The sequence below is a fragment of the Rhinolophus sinicus genome, chromosome 15 (assembly GCF_057876585.1).
Source record: "Rhinolophus sinicus isolate RSI-liver-muscle chromosome 15, RSI-T2T, whole genome shotgun sequence".
Classification (NCBI taxonomy): Eukaryota; Metazoa; Chordata; class Mammalia; order Chiroptera; family Rhinolophidae; genus Rhinolophus; species Rhinolophus sinicus.
The window spans coordinates 22,694,984-22,708,669 of record NC_142515.1 but is presented as its reverse complement, the minus strand read 5'-3'; the positions used below and the strand labels follow the sequence as shown (position 1 = coordinate 22,708,669).

Sequence of the window (13,686 nt, the reverse complement as noted above, 5' to 3'; positions counted from 1 at the left end):
AAGCTACAAATCAGGACATTTTCCCCCAAAACGTTAAACATTTATTAACACAGTGGGTAATATCCTGAGAAGACATTCAAGGGACACAATACCCTCCTTCTACCCCAAATAACCAGTCAGATAAGCAGGCATCTATAATGTCCCTCAAAAACCAAGTGCAGCCATGACAGAACCACTCATTTGGCTGGGACACCTCTAGAGGCTTTGAAATGTACCAACAGGGGTACTGCAGTAGCGTCGTACAGTCACTTAGACCAGGGCCACAGCTCACTACTCAGACACAGAGATCTGACCTCTACCTGCCCCTGCCGGACAATACACTCTCATGAAAAGAGAAAGAGTCCCAGGTTCGTCAAAGATATGGGTGAGATTGGGACACACCACTCTAGAGATTCTGATCCAAAAGACCTGGTTTCCCCTATGGTCTAGTGGCCAGAACACAGCTCCTATTTCAAACCAACCCATCTCTGCCTTACAGTATAGCTTCAGAAAAAGAAATATTTTTTTGGTTACTCACCATAAGGGCTAACGTAAAAATGTTGTGTTTGGCCAAAAGTACGGTCTCGTTTGACATAAGGAACTTCAGCAAATTTATCAAGGCTTTAAAAAAACAACAACAAAGACATCAACAAGCTATTCAAAGCATAATCAATAAAGTTAAATGAAAATAGACTGGCTCTACAGAAAACCAAATAGGGCTAGAATGAGTAAGTCACAGCTATTAAGCACTTTTTAAAAGTAGGTTAGGTGGGTATATTTGAAGAAAGCACTGACCTTCCCATGCATATGTTGGCTTATCTACTCACAGAAGGTTTTTTAAAAATCTACTTCTTTTTGCCACTTCTTAAATAGCAATTAAGTGCAGAAATATGACTATAAAACAGGTATCTTAGTGTTCCAAATTTACTCCTGCATGGTGATTTCCTCATAAAATTTGCTCAATTTACAGGTCAAAATGAGGGTGCCCCTTTCATCCTAGGCTGCTAGCATCTCATGTCACCAAGTTTTAGCTGCATATCTGTTTCAAACATCATTGCGAAGAGGGCTGTCTTTCAATTTTACCTGGTCACTAATATGCTAGCTGTACTGTAGAACCTACAGCTGGGCTTCAGCTCTAGATGGGAAGAGAGCTCATGAGAGAAAAAAAGTCCTTAACTGTTTTAACTATTCAAACAAAAGTGCAGTTTACTCTGTCCTATTTCAACTGTGACAACATTTACCCAAAAGGTCCTCTTTCTGCCAAGCAGTCCTTGATGAGGGGAGAGACTGCTAAAATCCAAGCAATCTCAGTAAACAGAATGACTGCCAAGTCCCTAGGTTAGCAGTACAGCTTTAAGACATTTTGCAAATAAATAGTAAGCATAAAAGAAATGATCAGTTGCCTTATACTGTTTCACCTACGACTTTGAAGTGAATCCTGCTTCTATGCTCATCATGACTGCTGCCCCTGTGCCTCGCTCCCCTACTTGATGGGAAGCTGTAAAGAAGGGGTTCAGCAGATGCCAGCAATCGGTGATCCTTCTGTCCTCTCCCCCTAAACCCACCTCACTTCTACAGACACAAAAAATGGCTTGACCTCTCCTTTTCTAAGACATATCTGCTTCTTTGTGAGCAAAGAAGTCCATTCTCTCATGCTGTCTGAGTTTTGTGTGAAGTTTACTACTCTTAGAGACGTGGGCTTTGATTTGGAACAGCAGGGAATAAAGAGTAGGAGTAAGACTCTCCGAACACTTGCTGCCTACCACACAACACCCCTCACTCCCAATCCTTTAAAGGCACAGGTACAGTAAAGCAGCAGCAGGCGAGGAAAAGTACAAGAGACTGTCTCCATTCTGTTTCTAAAGCCTGAATCTTCCCCTCAAATAGCAAAAAAGCTGTGCTAGGGATGAAAGAGGTATCCTCATTTATGAACTCTTCACCCCTGCCCCAACTCAAGTTCTCTGAGGTTTCATAATAGAAAGGCAGCTGTCCCTTTTGATGTTGTCTGTTAACAAGTGATCTGTTGGACTGGACCAAAGAAAAGCTCCATGGGAGCCCATTCTGGATCACATAACCTGCTTAGCTCCTCCAGGAGCTCAGAGAATGAAGGGATTAGCTAAAATTCATATAAAAATAACCCAGCCCAAACCTCTCTCATTAATGCAGATCACCTTGCTGAGTTATTTAGGGGTTGCCCACTCTACCCCATAGCCCCAGAGCTTAGACAAGCCCTGTTAATAGGTAAATCACCTGACAATCAGAACTTATAAACTCACAGGAGACAAGAGCAAAGGACAGGTAGCACATGTGGCACTCTGCAAAACATAATGGCTGGAGAGAGACAAAGCAGGTTTTGCACACATCCAATCAACAACGGCTTTTGTCCCCAGCACACACAGCACAAAGATGCAACCTCAGCAGAGGTTATGTGGTAATTAAGGGGCACAAAACCTAGAGAAAAGGAAGTGAGAACAATGATTTATTGCTCCTCTGCTGGACTACAGTTAGTCTTGATCAGTGAGATTCAGAGTCAGAAATGACAAAGTGATAAATATGAGGGAAGGAAGAGAGCAATTCTGGCACAAGAAGAGGCGGCCTGTGTCCCAACTACCAGAGACATCAGCAGAGCCAAATAGTACTGAGAAGGAGAGCCTGGCACGGCAATACTCTTGACAGTCAGTGCCAGGGGGGATGCATTCTGCACCTGGTAATTTAGGTCAGAGCCCCCTCCCCTCAAAAAAAAAAAAAGTCAGGGTTTTCTCACCTGGAAGTAGCCATCTCTACAGGGAATTTAATAGGCAGCTAAAATGCACAAAGCAACCTTAAAATAGGCCCCCACAAGCCTCTGACATCAGGGCCCACAATTCCTCTCCAAGAGAGAATGTCCCAAATAGCCCATGAAATAATGCTTTTCTCCTTTATCACCTCCCTGACTTTGCACTCATTCTATCAACTGTTCACTGTCCTATACGTCACTACACACACGTTGTCTTCTATCCTCTGACCTGATGTGATGAGACTTCTAAGTCTATGAGGCTTCAACATAGCTGAGTACAGCCTTTTAGAGGTAGAAAGGACCTTAGGTCATTTAATCCAATTTCCTCCTTTTGGGATTAGAAAACACCCCCCACCCCCCAACACTCCAACTAGCTAGTGACTAAGCTGGGACTGGAACCTGCTCTCCTTGTGTGGTGTTCTTTCCATCATTCCATTAAGATGAAACAAATAAAGGTGCCAGATGGAGTTAAATGTTAGAGGGAGGGAAGCTGACGTATAAATGGTATGCTCAGACTTGCTGACTCTACTGTTACCAACACGTCTCTAGACTCTGGTTTATAACTTTCTCCACCCACTAGCTGCTCCAGGTTATTTTCACATATTTGATCCCCTTTTTCTCTTGGTTCTCAGCGACTTACTTAATAGAGTACAAGTGTTTAATACCTTATTATTACCTTTCCACTACTCTCTCAACACCTAAACACTCCCAGTAGCTTTCCTCAGTACAAACTACCTCAGCAGGCCACTATATCTACTCGCATCTCTCTTCTTTAGCTCTCACCTCTCACCCATCTCTCTCTCCCCTTCCCTTCTCCTCTGTTTCTAGTTCTTCTCCAGTAACTTTAAGAAACAAACAAGCAAACAAAAAACACCACATAACTATTAACTAAAACTATTCCTATTTCCCTCGCTCAGGGTTACCACCTTCAAAATATCTACTGAATTTGGAATGTAACCAGACGTGGACTTTAGAGGGAGCCAAGATACCCCTTCCTTTATGCAAAATCTGAACTGAAACAGACAAAAAAGGGGGGGGTGGTATAAACAATTAACAGCCAAGCTTATTCATAGCTATTATGGTACAGAACTCTGCACAGGGTTTAACTGCAGGCCAAAAAAGAAAACAGCCTCATGTCAGGGGCAGGTTCAAGGACAGCAGAGAACTGGCACTCAGGACCTCAGTGCCAACACACAGAGCTCACGCTGGCTGGCTCCTGGCTCACCACTCTCCACACACACATTTTTAGAAAGCTGCCCTTGATCCACTTGTCCACTTGGTGCCATCTGGGCACATGACCAGCCAAACTATTCCAAGGACAGTCACAGAAGTAGCAGTACATAGAGGGGAGTTAAGATAACTCTAAAAGACAAGGGGTTGGTTGTATAAACATAGTATTGATAATTTGTCACATGCCTTTAAGAGTTTGGTATTAAGTACAATACATGTAGTCATTGTAAAGATAAGCGAGGCAGGATGTACTTTTTTCTTTTGAATTTAACCCTTTGATTGTGTTTCCAATGTTTAAATTATAGTTTTCAAAAGGAAGCAGGGGAGAAGAGGCTAACATAACCTCTTCCTCACCAAAGGCTTGACCCTGAGACAGAATTTCCAAAGAAGAAGGACCTGTGTTACAGAAACTCAATACTGTGTAAACCGTTGTGCCCATTAGGTGAGCTATGGCTGCTCATCCCCACAAAACAGAATGGAACAATTTATTGCAGAGTATTCTTTTGGATGAGGACAAACTTGGGGGGGTGAGACCATCCAGGCCTAAACAGACAATTCTCATTGATACCCACTCTCCAGGGCCCTAGGAGTGGGCTGTCCCAAAACACCAATGCCAGACAGACATATCATATACAGGAATGCATCATTCTTCCTGCTGAGAGACAGCAACTACAAGTTAATAACTGTGCCAGAAGCTCACAAAGTATTGCAAACATTCCTCTTTTGTACTGCCCCTTCACCTGATACGTTAAGAAGAGACACTTAACTACAGAAATCACCTCCCTAAAATTGCATTCAGCTCTTTTCAAAGGCAGAAACACAATAGTCATAAATGACGAGAGGTAAAGTTTTATTAAGTGTCTGCTAGATGGTAGGCATTATGTACAACATTTAAAGTACATTATTCTCACTGAATCCTCTTACCTATCTATTGAAGTAGGTATTATTGGTCCCAATTTACAGATGACCAAATTGAAATTCAGAAAGGTTAAATAACTTACCCAAAGCCACATAGCTAGTTTGAGCTAAACTGCATTGAGGGTGTTGGGGAGAAAATATTTTCCTCTACCTTCTAGATTCTTTTTGGCTGGTCTAATAATTAAATTGACACAAGACAGACAGATCAGGAAAAAAAGAATCAAATTTAACTTTGTATGTATGAGAACCCCATAGATCTGAGGTTTTAAGAGTGACCAGGCATTTTTGCTTTTCAGATAAAGAAACAACTATTTGTGAAGCTCTGACAAAACAAAGGAGTTTTTGCTTGGGGTAGCAAATTAATGAAGAAGTAACAAAGTTTGTTTATACAGCTTTCTCAGCTTTGAATTCCCTATCTCTGAAGATAAAGATGCCTTCTATCCTCCTGGTATAAGGAGGATACCTTCACAGGAGAGATTTATTTCCTGCTTTCAGGGCAACAAAGGCAGATCAGTGTTCTTGCACCTGGTGTTGCTCAAGTAACTTGAATTCAAAATAGAGTTACTTGAGAACTTTATTTTGGGGTGGCCTACCCTGAACCTCATCAGGCAACATATTGGGAAGAAGGTACATGAACTCTCCCTGCTGAGGTCTATGGAACTGTACTGGTTCCTCCTAAACTTCAATTAAAAAAAGAAGAAGAAGAAAACTTGTTGAAGGTGGGGGAGCTAGCTCTCTAGAACTAGTATCTATAGTTGCTACCCAAAACCATAACTTTAGTCAGAACTCTACTCATCAGCCCCTCATACAGCAAAGTGACTGACAAAAAAATCCTCTAAGTTCATCTCCCTTGTAAGCATCTCAAGATTGTACTCCACTGACCTAGGACGCTTTAACCTGCATACTCTCAAAAACAAGACATTGAAAGCAAGTACTCAAGGAAGTATTTGTACACCCATGTTCATAACAGCATTATTTACAATAGCCAAAAGATGAAACCAATACAAGTATCCATCGACAGATGAGTGGATAAACAAAACGTGGTATATACATAAAATATTATTTGGTCTGAAAAAGGAAGGAAATTCTGACACATGCTATGGATGAACCTTGAAGACAATATGCTAAATGAAAGTCAGTCACAAAAGGACAAATACTGTATGGTTCAAGTTATATGAAGTACCACCTAGACTAGTCAAATTCATAGGGTCAGAGCGTAAAATGGTGGCTGCCAGGGATGGGGGGGGGGGGAATGCAGAGTTAATTGTTTAATGGGTGAGAGTTTCACTTTGGGAAGATGAAAAAATTCTGGAAATGGAAGGTAGAGATGGTTGCCAAACAATGTGAATATACTTAGTGCCACTGAACTACACACTTAAAAATGGTAAATTTTATGTTGTTTGTGTTTTACCAATTAAAAACAAATAAGAGGCAAAGTTTTTCTTTCCACAGACACTAGCATGAGCCCACAAACACCCCATCCCAACTTTCTGTAACCTTAGCATAACTGATTAGCAGAAATTCACATCTCGGCACACAGACCTAAGTACAGGGCCAAACATACAAAGTTGTGTTTTCTTTGATGGGAAAACAAAAAGAGCTAAATATACTCAATCAATAGAGAGCCAGGGACTCAGGCAGGAATGCAAATTCAAAATGAACCCTGGGCAGCCTTCAAGACAACAATATGGCAGTCTTCAGAATAATAATCAAAGCTCACAATCAAAGCTACCAATGCACTGAAGTACCAACAATATTCTAGGAAATTCTTGGGGATCCTGGGTTTGACTGCTAATCTTTTCCTATCTCTACTAAATTAGGCTCCAGATACAGGTATACTTAACCTATAGGTTAAGTCTCCAAATATACTTAACCTATATATCAGGTGAAAAACAGAGAAGTTATGTCAGTGAAATGTTTGAGGTATTATATTACACATTCAAGACGTTTTAGTTGCAGGGAAGTGGGTGCTTCATACATGTTTCTTCATTGGAAAGGCTTTTCTACCAGCCATTTTGAAAAACTTAGTTTCTTGGCTCTGTTTCAGGGAACTACAAATTGACTGCAACTGCTGCCTCTCTTGACTATGTACGAGAGTAACTGTCAGTCTCACACTTAGCTTTGGCTCAAGCTCCTTTCCTTGGAGAGGCCTGTGCATCAAGTATGGCAGCAGTGCATAGAGACTTTCCTGTATATAGACATAGGTGGGATAAAGGAGAGTACAGGTTCTGGAAAGCTAAGCTAGGAACAGGCACCTTGATGGTTCCAAGAGTCCCAAGGGAATTCCCAGAGGCAGAGGCAGCCAATCTATTTTTCAAATGGGAAGAATTCCACCTGAGAATCCTGACACCTTACGCAGGTCGATCTCTCTCACTGAAGGAACCTTGTTTGCAGAGCTGTTCCTAGCATTAACGTACCCCACATAATGAGGACTTTCCCAGACTTTTTTCTATCCTGCTTTGAATTCAAGAGGAAGGAATAAGGTAGCAGTGTTGCCATGTGGAGAGTAGAATGAATAATGGATACGGGAACTTCTCCAGGACTAAAACCTGTCCCCCACATTGAGGAAAACCAGGTACAGAGGGGAACAAGCCAACCACGGGAAGACACAATTAAGTGGTACCTCAGACCTGCCTCAGAGAAGCAGAGAGGAGGTTTAATTACAAACGCAAGTAAATGACATTTAAATAAGATTAAAAACAGGAAGGAGACAGAGAGCCTCCAGCAGAGCACAAATAAATGTCTCAGCAGAATCAGGTCAGAGAGAGCTATCTGTTTGAACAGCTTTTACATGCTATGAAGAGAAAGAGATACAAAGCAAAGGCAAGATTCGGCCAGGCCCTATATTGTGGCCTGGCATGGAACCCGCTCCTTAGGGGAAATGGATAATTTCACAGTGACTGATAGGAGAGAAATATTAGCATCTCCCTTGCTTAGGAGAGAGGTAGAGGAACTCAAAAGACAGGCTATAAATAGCACTCCTATAACAAGGCAATGCTTCCAAAACCCCAGAGGCACTATAAACTCTAGCCAATTCTCGCATCTCTGGACAAAATCACCAATTACCCAGGGACAGTGCCAGCAATCAGCAGGCTCACTGTCAACGAGCAAAGTGACGCAGGAAGGACTCAGAAATCAACACCTACCAGAAGAATAATTCTAAAATACATTAGATGGCTTCTCAGAATACAGGCATCTGTCTGGCTGAAACCCAAGCATCTCACTGAAACAAAAGCCAACGAATCAAACAAGAAAATGAAATGGCTTTGGTGCATGCTATGAGCCTCTCCAAGTGAACAGAGCACAGAAATCAGTACATCCAGTGGGAGGATTCTGGGAAGATGGCAGAGTAGGAAGCACCAAGAATCTCTCTCCCCACTCAGACAATAATTGCACTAGCAGAATCTATCTGATTAACTATTTTGGAACTCTGGACTCTGATGAAGGTTTGCAGCTTCCAGAAGACTTGGATAGTTTATTTTGGTTAATGTCAGTCAATTTCAGCTCTTAGCACAGTAAGCAGCTACCCTGCACTACCCCTAGCCATGTGGCAAGTAGCTAGGAACTTGTTCCTGCAGCAGCTTGCACACAGCTTGTGGGAGCAAAAAGGAACCTGTCCTTCTAATACTGAGGATATGTGCTCTGATGGCTGAGAGCTGCTTCTGATCCCAGGAGTTCAAAGAGGTGGGCAGCCATTGTTACTGCACCTCCCCGATTGTTCCAAGCCCCCACCCTATAAGTGACTTCCAGGAGATTTAAAGGGCCAATGCCCTTTTTCCCCACCTTCATTTTTCACTTTTCTCCTTTAGGGAACCAGACGTTAAAGACTAGGACATTCAAAAACAACTGCATGCATATACAGGGAAAATTAGAAAGTGACTGCGCATGCCCAAGGAAAGGCTCAGAGAGAAGGAAGAAGACAAGTTTACACCTCAGGCTGATCCTGGGCACAAAGACAGCCTACAACAATAAAAATAATAACAACAATAAAATCAGCAAAGGAGAAGGGGAAGAATCTGATTTCTTGAAACTTGAGAACATTATTATTAAGTGAAATAAGCCTCATGAAAAGACAAATATTGTATTATTCCACTTACAGGGGGTACTTAGAAAGTAGACTGGTGTTTGCCAGGGGCTGTTGGAAGGAGGGAATGGGGAGTTATTAGGTACAAAGTTTTGGTTTTACAAGATGAAAAGAGTTATGGGGAAAGAAAGATGGTGGTGATGGCTGCATAACAATGTGAATGTATTTAATACCATTAAACTGCATACTTAAAAAAAAGCTAAAATGGTAAATTTTATGTTATGTGTATTTTACCACACACACAAAAAAATTCAATACATCAACAGGCTGCAGTGCCTAAGGGCTCCACATGCCTCCAGATGCACTGGGGGGAAAAACAAATTCTTTCTTTAAATGGAAGTTAGGTTCCATCTTACATTTTCTTGGTGTTGGAGTGTATCTGCTAAAAGGGAAAATAAGGTTAACTATCTCCAATTCCCCATTTACTTGGAACTCTGCAATCCTCACAATTACCACCTACCCTCTTCTTTATCATGAAAATGAGCTTTTATGTGAAAGTTCCCATATGGAACTCAGACTCTGGGAAATGCAGGGTCCCAGAGACCTCATTCCTGAGCAGCTGCCTCTAACTAAGCATGCTCAGAAACCACAGCCTTCTTCCAGGACCCTATCCCACCTGCTGATTTTTTCCAATATTGCCCAACTGAGAGAGCCAAAATCACCCTTTGAAAGATCTAATAGTCAATGTATCTGATAGAGCTCCAAAAACTTTACTTTCTGCCAAGATGAGTGAAAACCAGTAACAGACCTGCTTGCTCACTCAACAGCCAGGGAACGATGACACCTATGAAACCAAATGGTGTGTTCCTTTAGAGCTAGGATAGGCACAGCAACAAAAGCACAGCTACTCCTTCCTCTGTCCCTTTTAGCTGACAAGATGCTAATAGGCCTCTGGATAGGATGTGACTTCATGTGCAGAGAAGAGAACACAGATTGCTCAATCTTTCAGGGGTGTTTAGGTGGGAATCTTTTTCTCCCTCTAATAGGCTAATAAACCTGTTAGAAAGTCTTATCTTTTGCTTCTGCCAAGTTTTTGAGGGGATGAGAGAAAGATTCAAAATAGTTAAATTTTAGATTTAGCCAAATGTAGTGATCTGAAGGAGAAAAGAGTTTCTTGGCATTCTTTTTCAGTCCTGGGGCTTTCTATACTGCTGTACAGAATCTTTCATCACAAAATTATGGAAACAGAGAAATACCATCTAATGCTCCTATATTAGAACATTCTAACTTTAAGAGGAATTGATTATCCACAGAAGAAAGAAGCCTCCATCTTGTTACACACGGAAGTAAGAGCAGTCTTAATTAAGCACATCAAGCCTAGAATATGCCTTGTAACATAGTGCCTTAAATCAGAGAAAATTTGGGGGAAAAGAGGAAAAACAATTTTAAAAGCAATTTAAAAAACAAAATAGTGGGGCGGCCGGATAGCTCAATTGGTTAGAGTAGGAGCTCTGAACAGGGTCGCTGGTTCGATTCCCACATGGGCCAGTAAGCTGTGCCCTCCACAACTAGATGGAAGACAACGAGCTGCCGCTGAGCTTCTGGAGGGGCAGCCGGATGGCTCAGTTGGTTAGAATGCGAGTTCTTAACAACAAGGTTGCCGGTTCAATTCCCGCATGGGATGGTGGGCTGTGCCCCCTGCAACTAAAGATTGAAAACGGTGACTGGACTTGGAGCTGAGCTGCGCCCTCCACAACTGGATTGAAGGACAACGACTTGGAGATGATGGGTCCTGGAAAGGCGCTCTGTTCCCCAATATTCCCCAATGAAATTTATTTTTTTTTAAAAATACCAATAGCAGCTGCCAAAATCCCCCTTTCCATCTACTCTAGCTGTTTACTGCTATGTTCTTTCGCACCTGGATGCCCTCTCCAAAACTAAAAGAAGCAATATTGTAGAGTTAGATGTCACCATTGGAGGAAGCTGAGTGAAGGGTACAAAAACTCTCTGTACTATTTTTGCCACTTCCTGTGAGTCTATAATTATATCAATATAAAAAGTTTTAAAAAGAAACTAAGCTAAAAGAAGCAAACAATTAAAAGTTCAAAGGACAGTTTCCCAAAATCAGGAGGGGCTGCCAAACTATCAAAGCTATAACCTAGACAAGAACTGCCAGATAAATCTATGTCTCATGTCATTCTTTCTCTTGAAAATGTTCAGTCCTGTATGAGAACGACAACAGTATAACAAGCTTCCAACGAAAGGCTGACAATTCCCAGTTTCAAAGTGCACCTAAACCATGAAGTCATAGGCTTCTGCCAGTGATGAGAGTGCGGCTGGATCCAGAAAGCTGTGACACTCTGGGTTTTCTATTTTTCCCAGTAAGTATCTGAAAGGTCAGGCCATGTACAATTTCTCTTTTTTACAAAGTTGTGAATGCTTCAGATGCTATTTAGCACAGTGAAGCTGACCAGATTGATTTGGGGGTTTTGGGGTCCTTTCTTCCTGCAGAAAGGCAAATGTTGGCTAGTGATCTGCATCTGACCATAAGCGTCAGAAACTCTAAGTTCTAATCATGACACTGCTGGTGTCTGGTTCCATGATCCTTAGCAAGTCACTTGCCCTTCTATATCTCCACTCCCTTCCCCAATAAATGAAAAGTAATGACGTATCATCCAGGGAAGTGGCAGAGTGAAAGGGTGACAAGGATTGTGATCATAGATAAATGTCGTATCTAAAATGCCAGCATAAATCTGCCTTTAAATCAACCAATGTTTTTGAACTGTGGAAAGCTACAGTATTTAAATATAGGCTGTCTCCCCAATGCCCCTTCTGCCTTCAGTGGAAGTAAAATAAGCTCACTCTATGACCCTCTGCGCAAGGATTTCCCTCTCCAACAACTACAAGCTTCTGCTCACTCTTTGGTTAATGGCTTAGAAATGATCAGTTTCCATTTTTGCTTGGTTAAAAGCAATCCATGTTATCTGTGGGTAAGGAAGAAAGAGACAAAGGACAGAGAAATTACTCACCACTCTCTTTCACATCAATAACTCAAATTAAAAGGTGATGAAGTCAGCTCAACAGAAACATGACAACAAACATCCTACCGAGCACTGTTATTATTGCTGGTGGTGGTGGTGGCGGGTGTTGGTTTTGAGCCCCAAACACAACATTGTGCTGCTTTAAGAGAATGTTGATTCATCATTAACAGAAATTCTATATATCCATTCATCCATTTATTTATTCTTTCAAATGTTTTCTGAGCCCCTATCATAAGTCAAGTGGTGTGCTGGGGATAAAACAATGATTAAAACATGGGCCCTGCCCTCCAGGAACTTTTTAAAGAGGAAAGATAGATATTTAAACAAATCATTATACAGACGTATGCAAACATAGCAAAACAATGTGATCTGCTAAAATAGAAACTCCAAGTGCTACAGGAAGACACAGGAAATAAAACATAATGACCAACATGGTCTTCAACCTCAAGAAGTTCAGAGAGATTAATTAAGCTAAAATTCCCAGGAGGAATACTGTATGATCAGTACACACAGAAAAAATGTTTAACCAGATACTAAGATGTTTTTGAAAACAGAATTAATTGGGAGCCCATGGAACCTAAAATTAAGACAGGGATTCTTACTTAACATGGGATCATGGATGGGCTTTCAGAGGATCCATGAACTCTCTGAAATTACATGAAATTGTAATATGTACAAATAGACATTTTTCTGGACAAAAAGATTGTATCTTTCATTATATCTTCAAAAGTAAAGAGCTACTTTACTAGGATCTTATCCTAAAACCCAGTTTTCTATCTCTATCAGAAGAGAGTTTAACACCTAACCTTTTACCCAGAATGGAAGCCTAGAGGTCAGAGAAGAGCTTTTGAACTTTCCATAAACTTGGTGAAAAATAGTGACTGCTGAAAGAGGGCAATGAAAGAGACAGGACTTCTTCCTTTCCATATTCTAATTGAAGTCAACCTAAATATATTTCCCCATGTACTCGGATACCATGGTGACAGCCATCACATAAAGACAGTGGCAGCAGGGAGTAGATCAGGGCTTGTATCTGTAAAATCAACAAATCAGGCAGGATTAAACCCTCAACTAACACAGCTGGCTTCTCGTCCATTAGACCAAGCCTAAGAATTCCATATGGGAATTTGGAAGGGGACCTCTGGCTACCTCCCCAATAAAAAAAGAGCTACTGTTGTCAACAGCACAGGAATAAAAATCACCACTTAAAGTGCAGTGATACAGAACACCCACATTCCAAATGAAAAAAGGCATTTGGACCCTGGCTGACTGCTCCCTAGACATGCAAGGACTTCTGTGTGTCTAGTCTAACAATACATGCCTTACAGCCATATTTAGAAATAAAATTCTATTAAAGTTTGCAGCACAGGTACGAGCAAGCATCTATATACACGTAAGCACATTTGCCATGATGAGTTTCACATACCTCCCTCAAATCCATAAGTCTGGAAGGCAAAGAAAGAGTGAAAACATGGGCATACCAACATATGAGGGGTAGTACCAGCCAAGGAGTGGGTGGCTCCATCACAGCCACATTTATATTCACTGATTGCAATATTATACATTATTATGGGCTCTGATGCATCAGAAGTAGTGTAGTATTTTGCAGCTTTCCTTAACACCTGCTGCTCTGCATCCCACTGTACACTCCACATAGGAACACATGGAGCCAGGGTTCCAGGAGGGCTCATCCAGTCTATACAGGAAAAGGAGCTAAC

General features: G+C 41.4%; 1 protein-coding gene across 3 annotated transcripts in view; it reads right to left on the bottom strand.

Moving 5' to 3' along the window:
- The window catches only part of ARMH3 (armadillo like helical domain containing 3), a 143,042-nt gene that overhangs the window by 73,505 nt on the left and 55,851 nt on the right, over positions 1-13,686 (bottom strand). For 2 of the 3 annotated variants that reach the window (XR_002136765.3, XM_019724983.3), the window contains exon 21: positions 518-600. The exons of the other annotated variant lie outside the window; for it this stretch is intronic. Coding sequence is in view for 1 of the 2 variants with exons in the window: in XM_019724983.3 (XP_019580542.1) it covers positions 518-600 (83 nt within the window). In the remaining variant the exon portion in view is untranslated. The remainder of the gene's footprint in view (positions 1-517; positions 601-13,686) is intronic. 3 annotated transcript variants of the gene reach the window in all.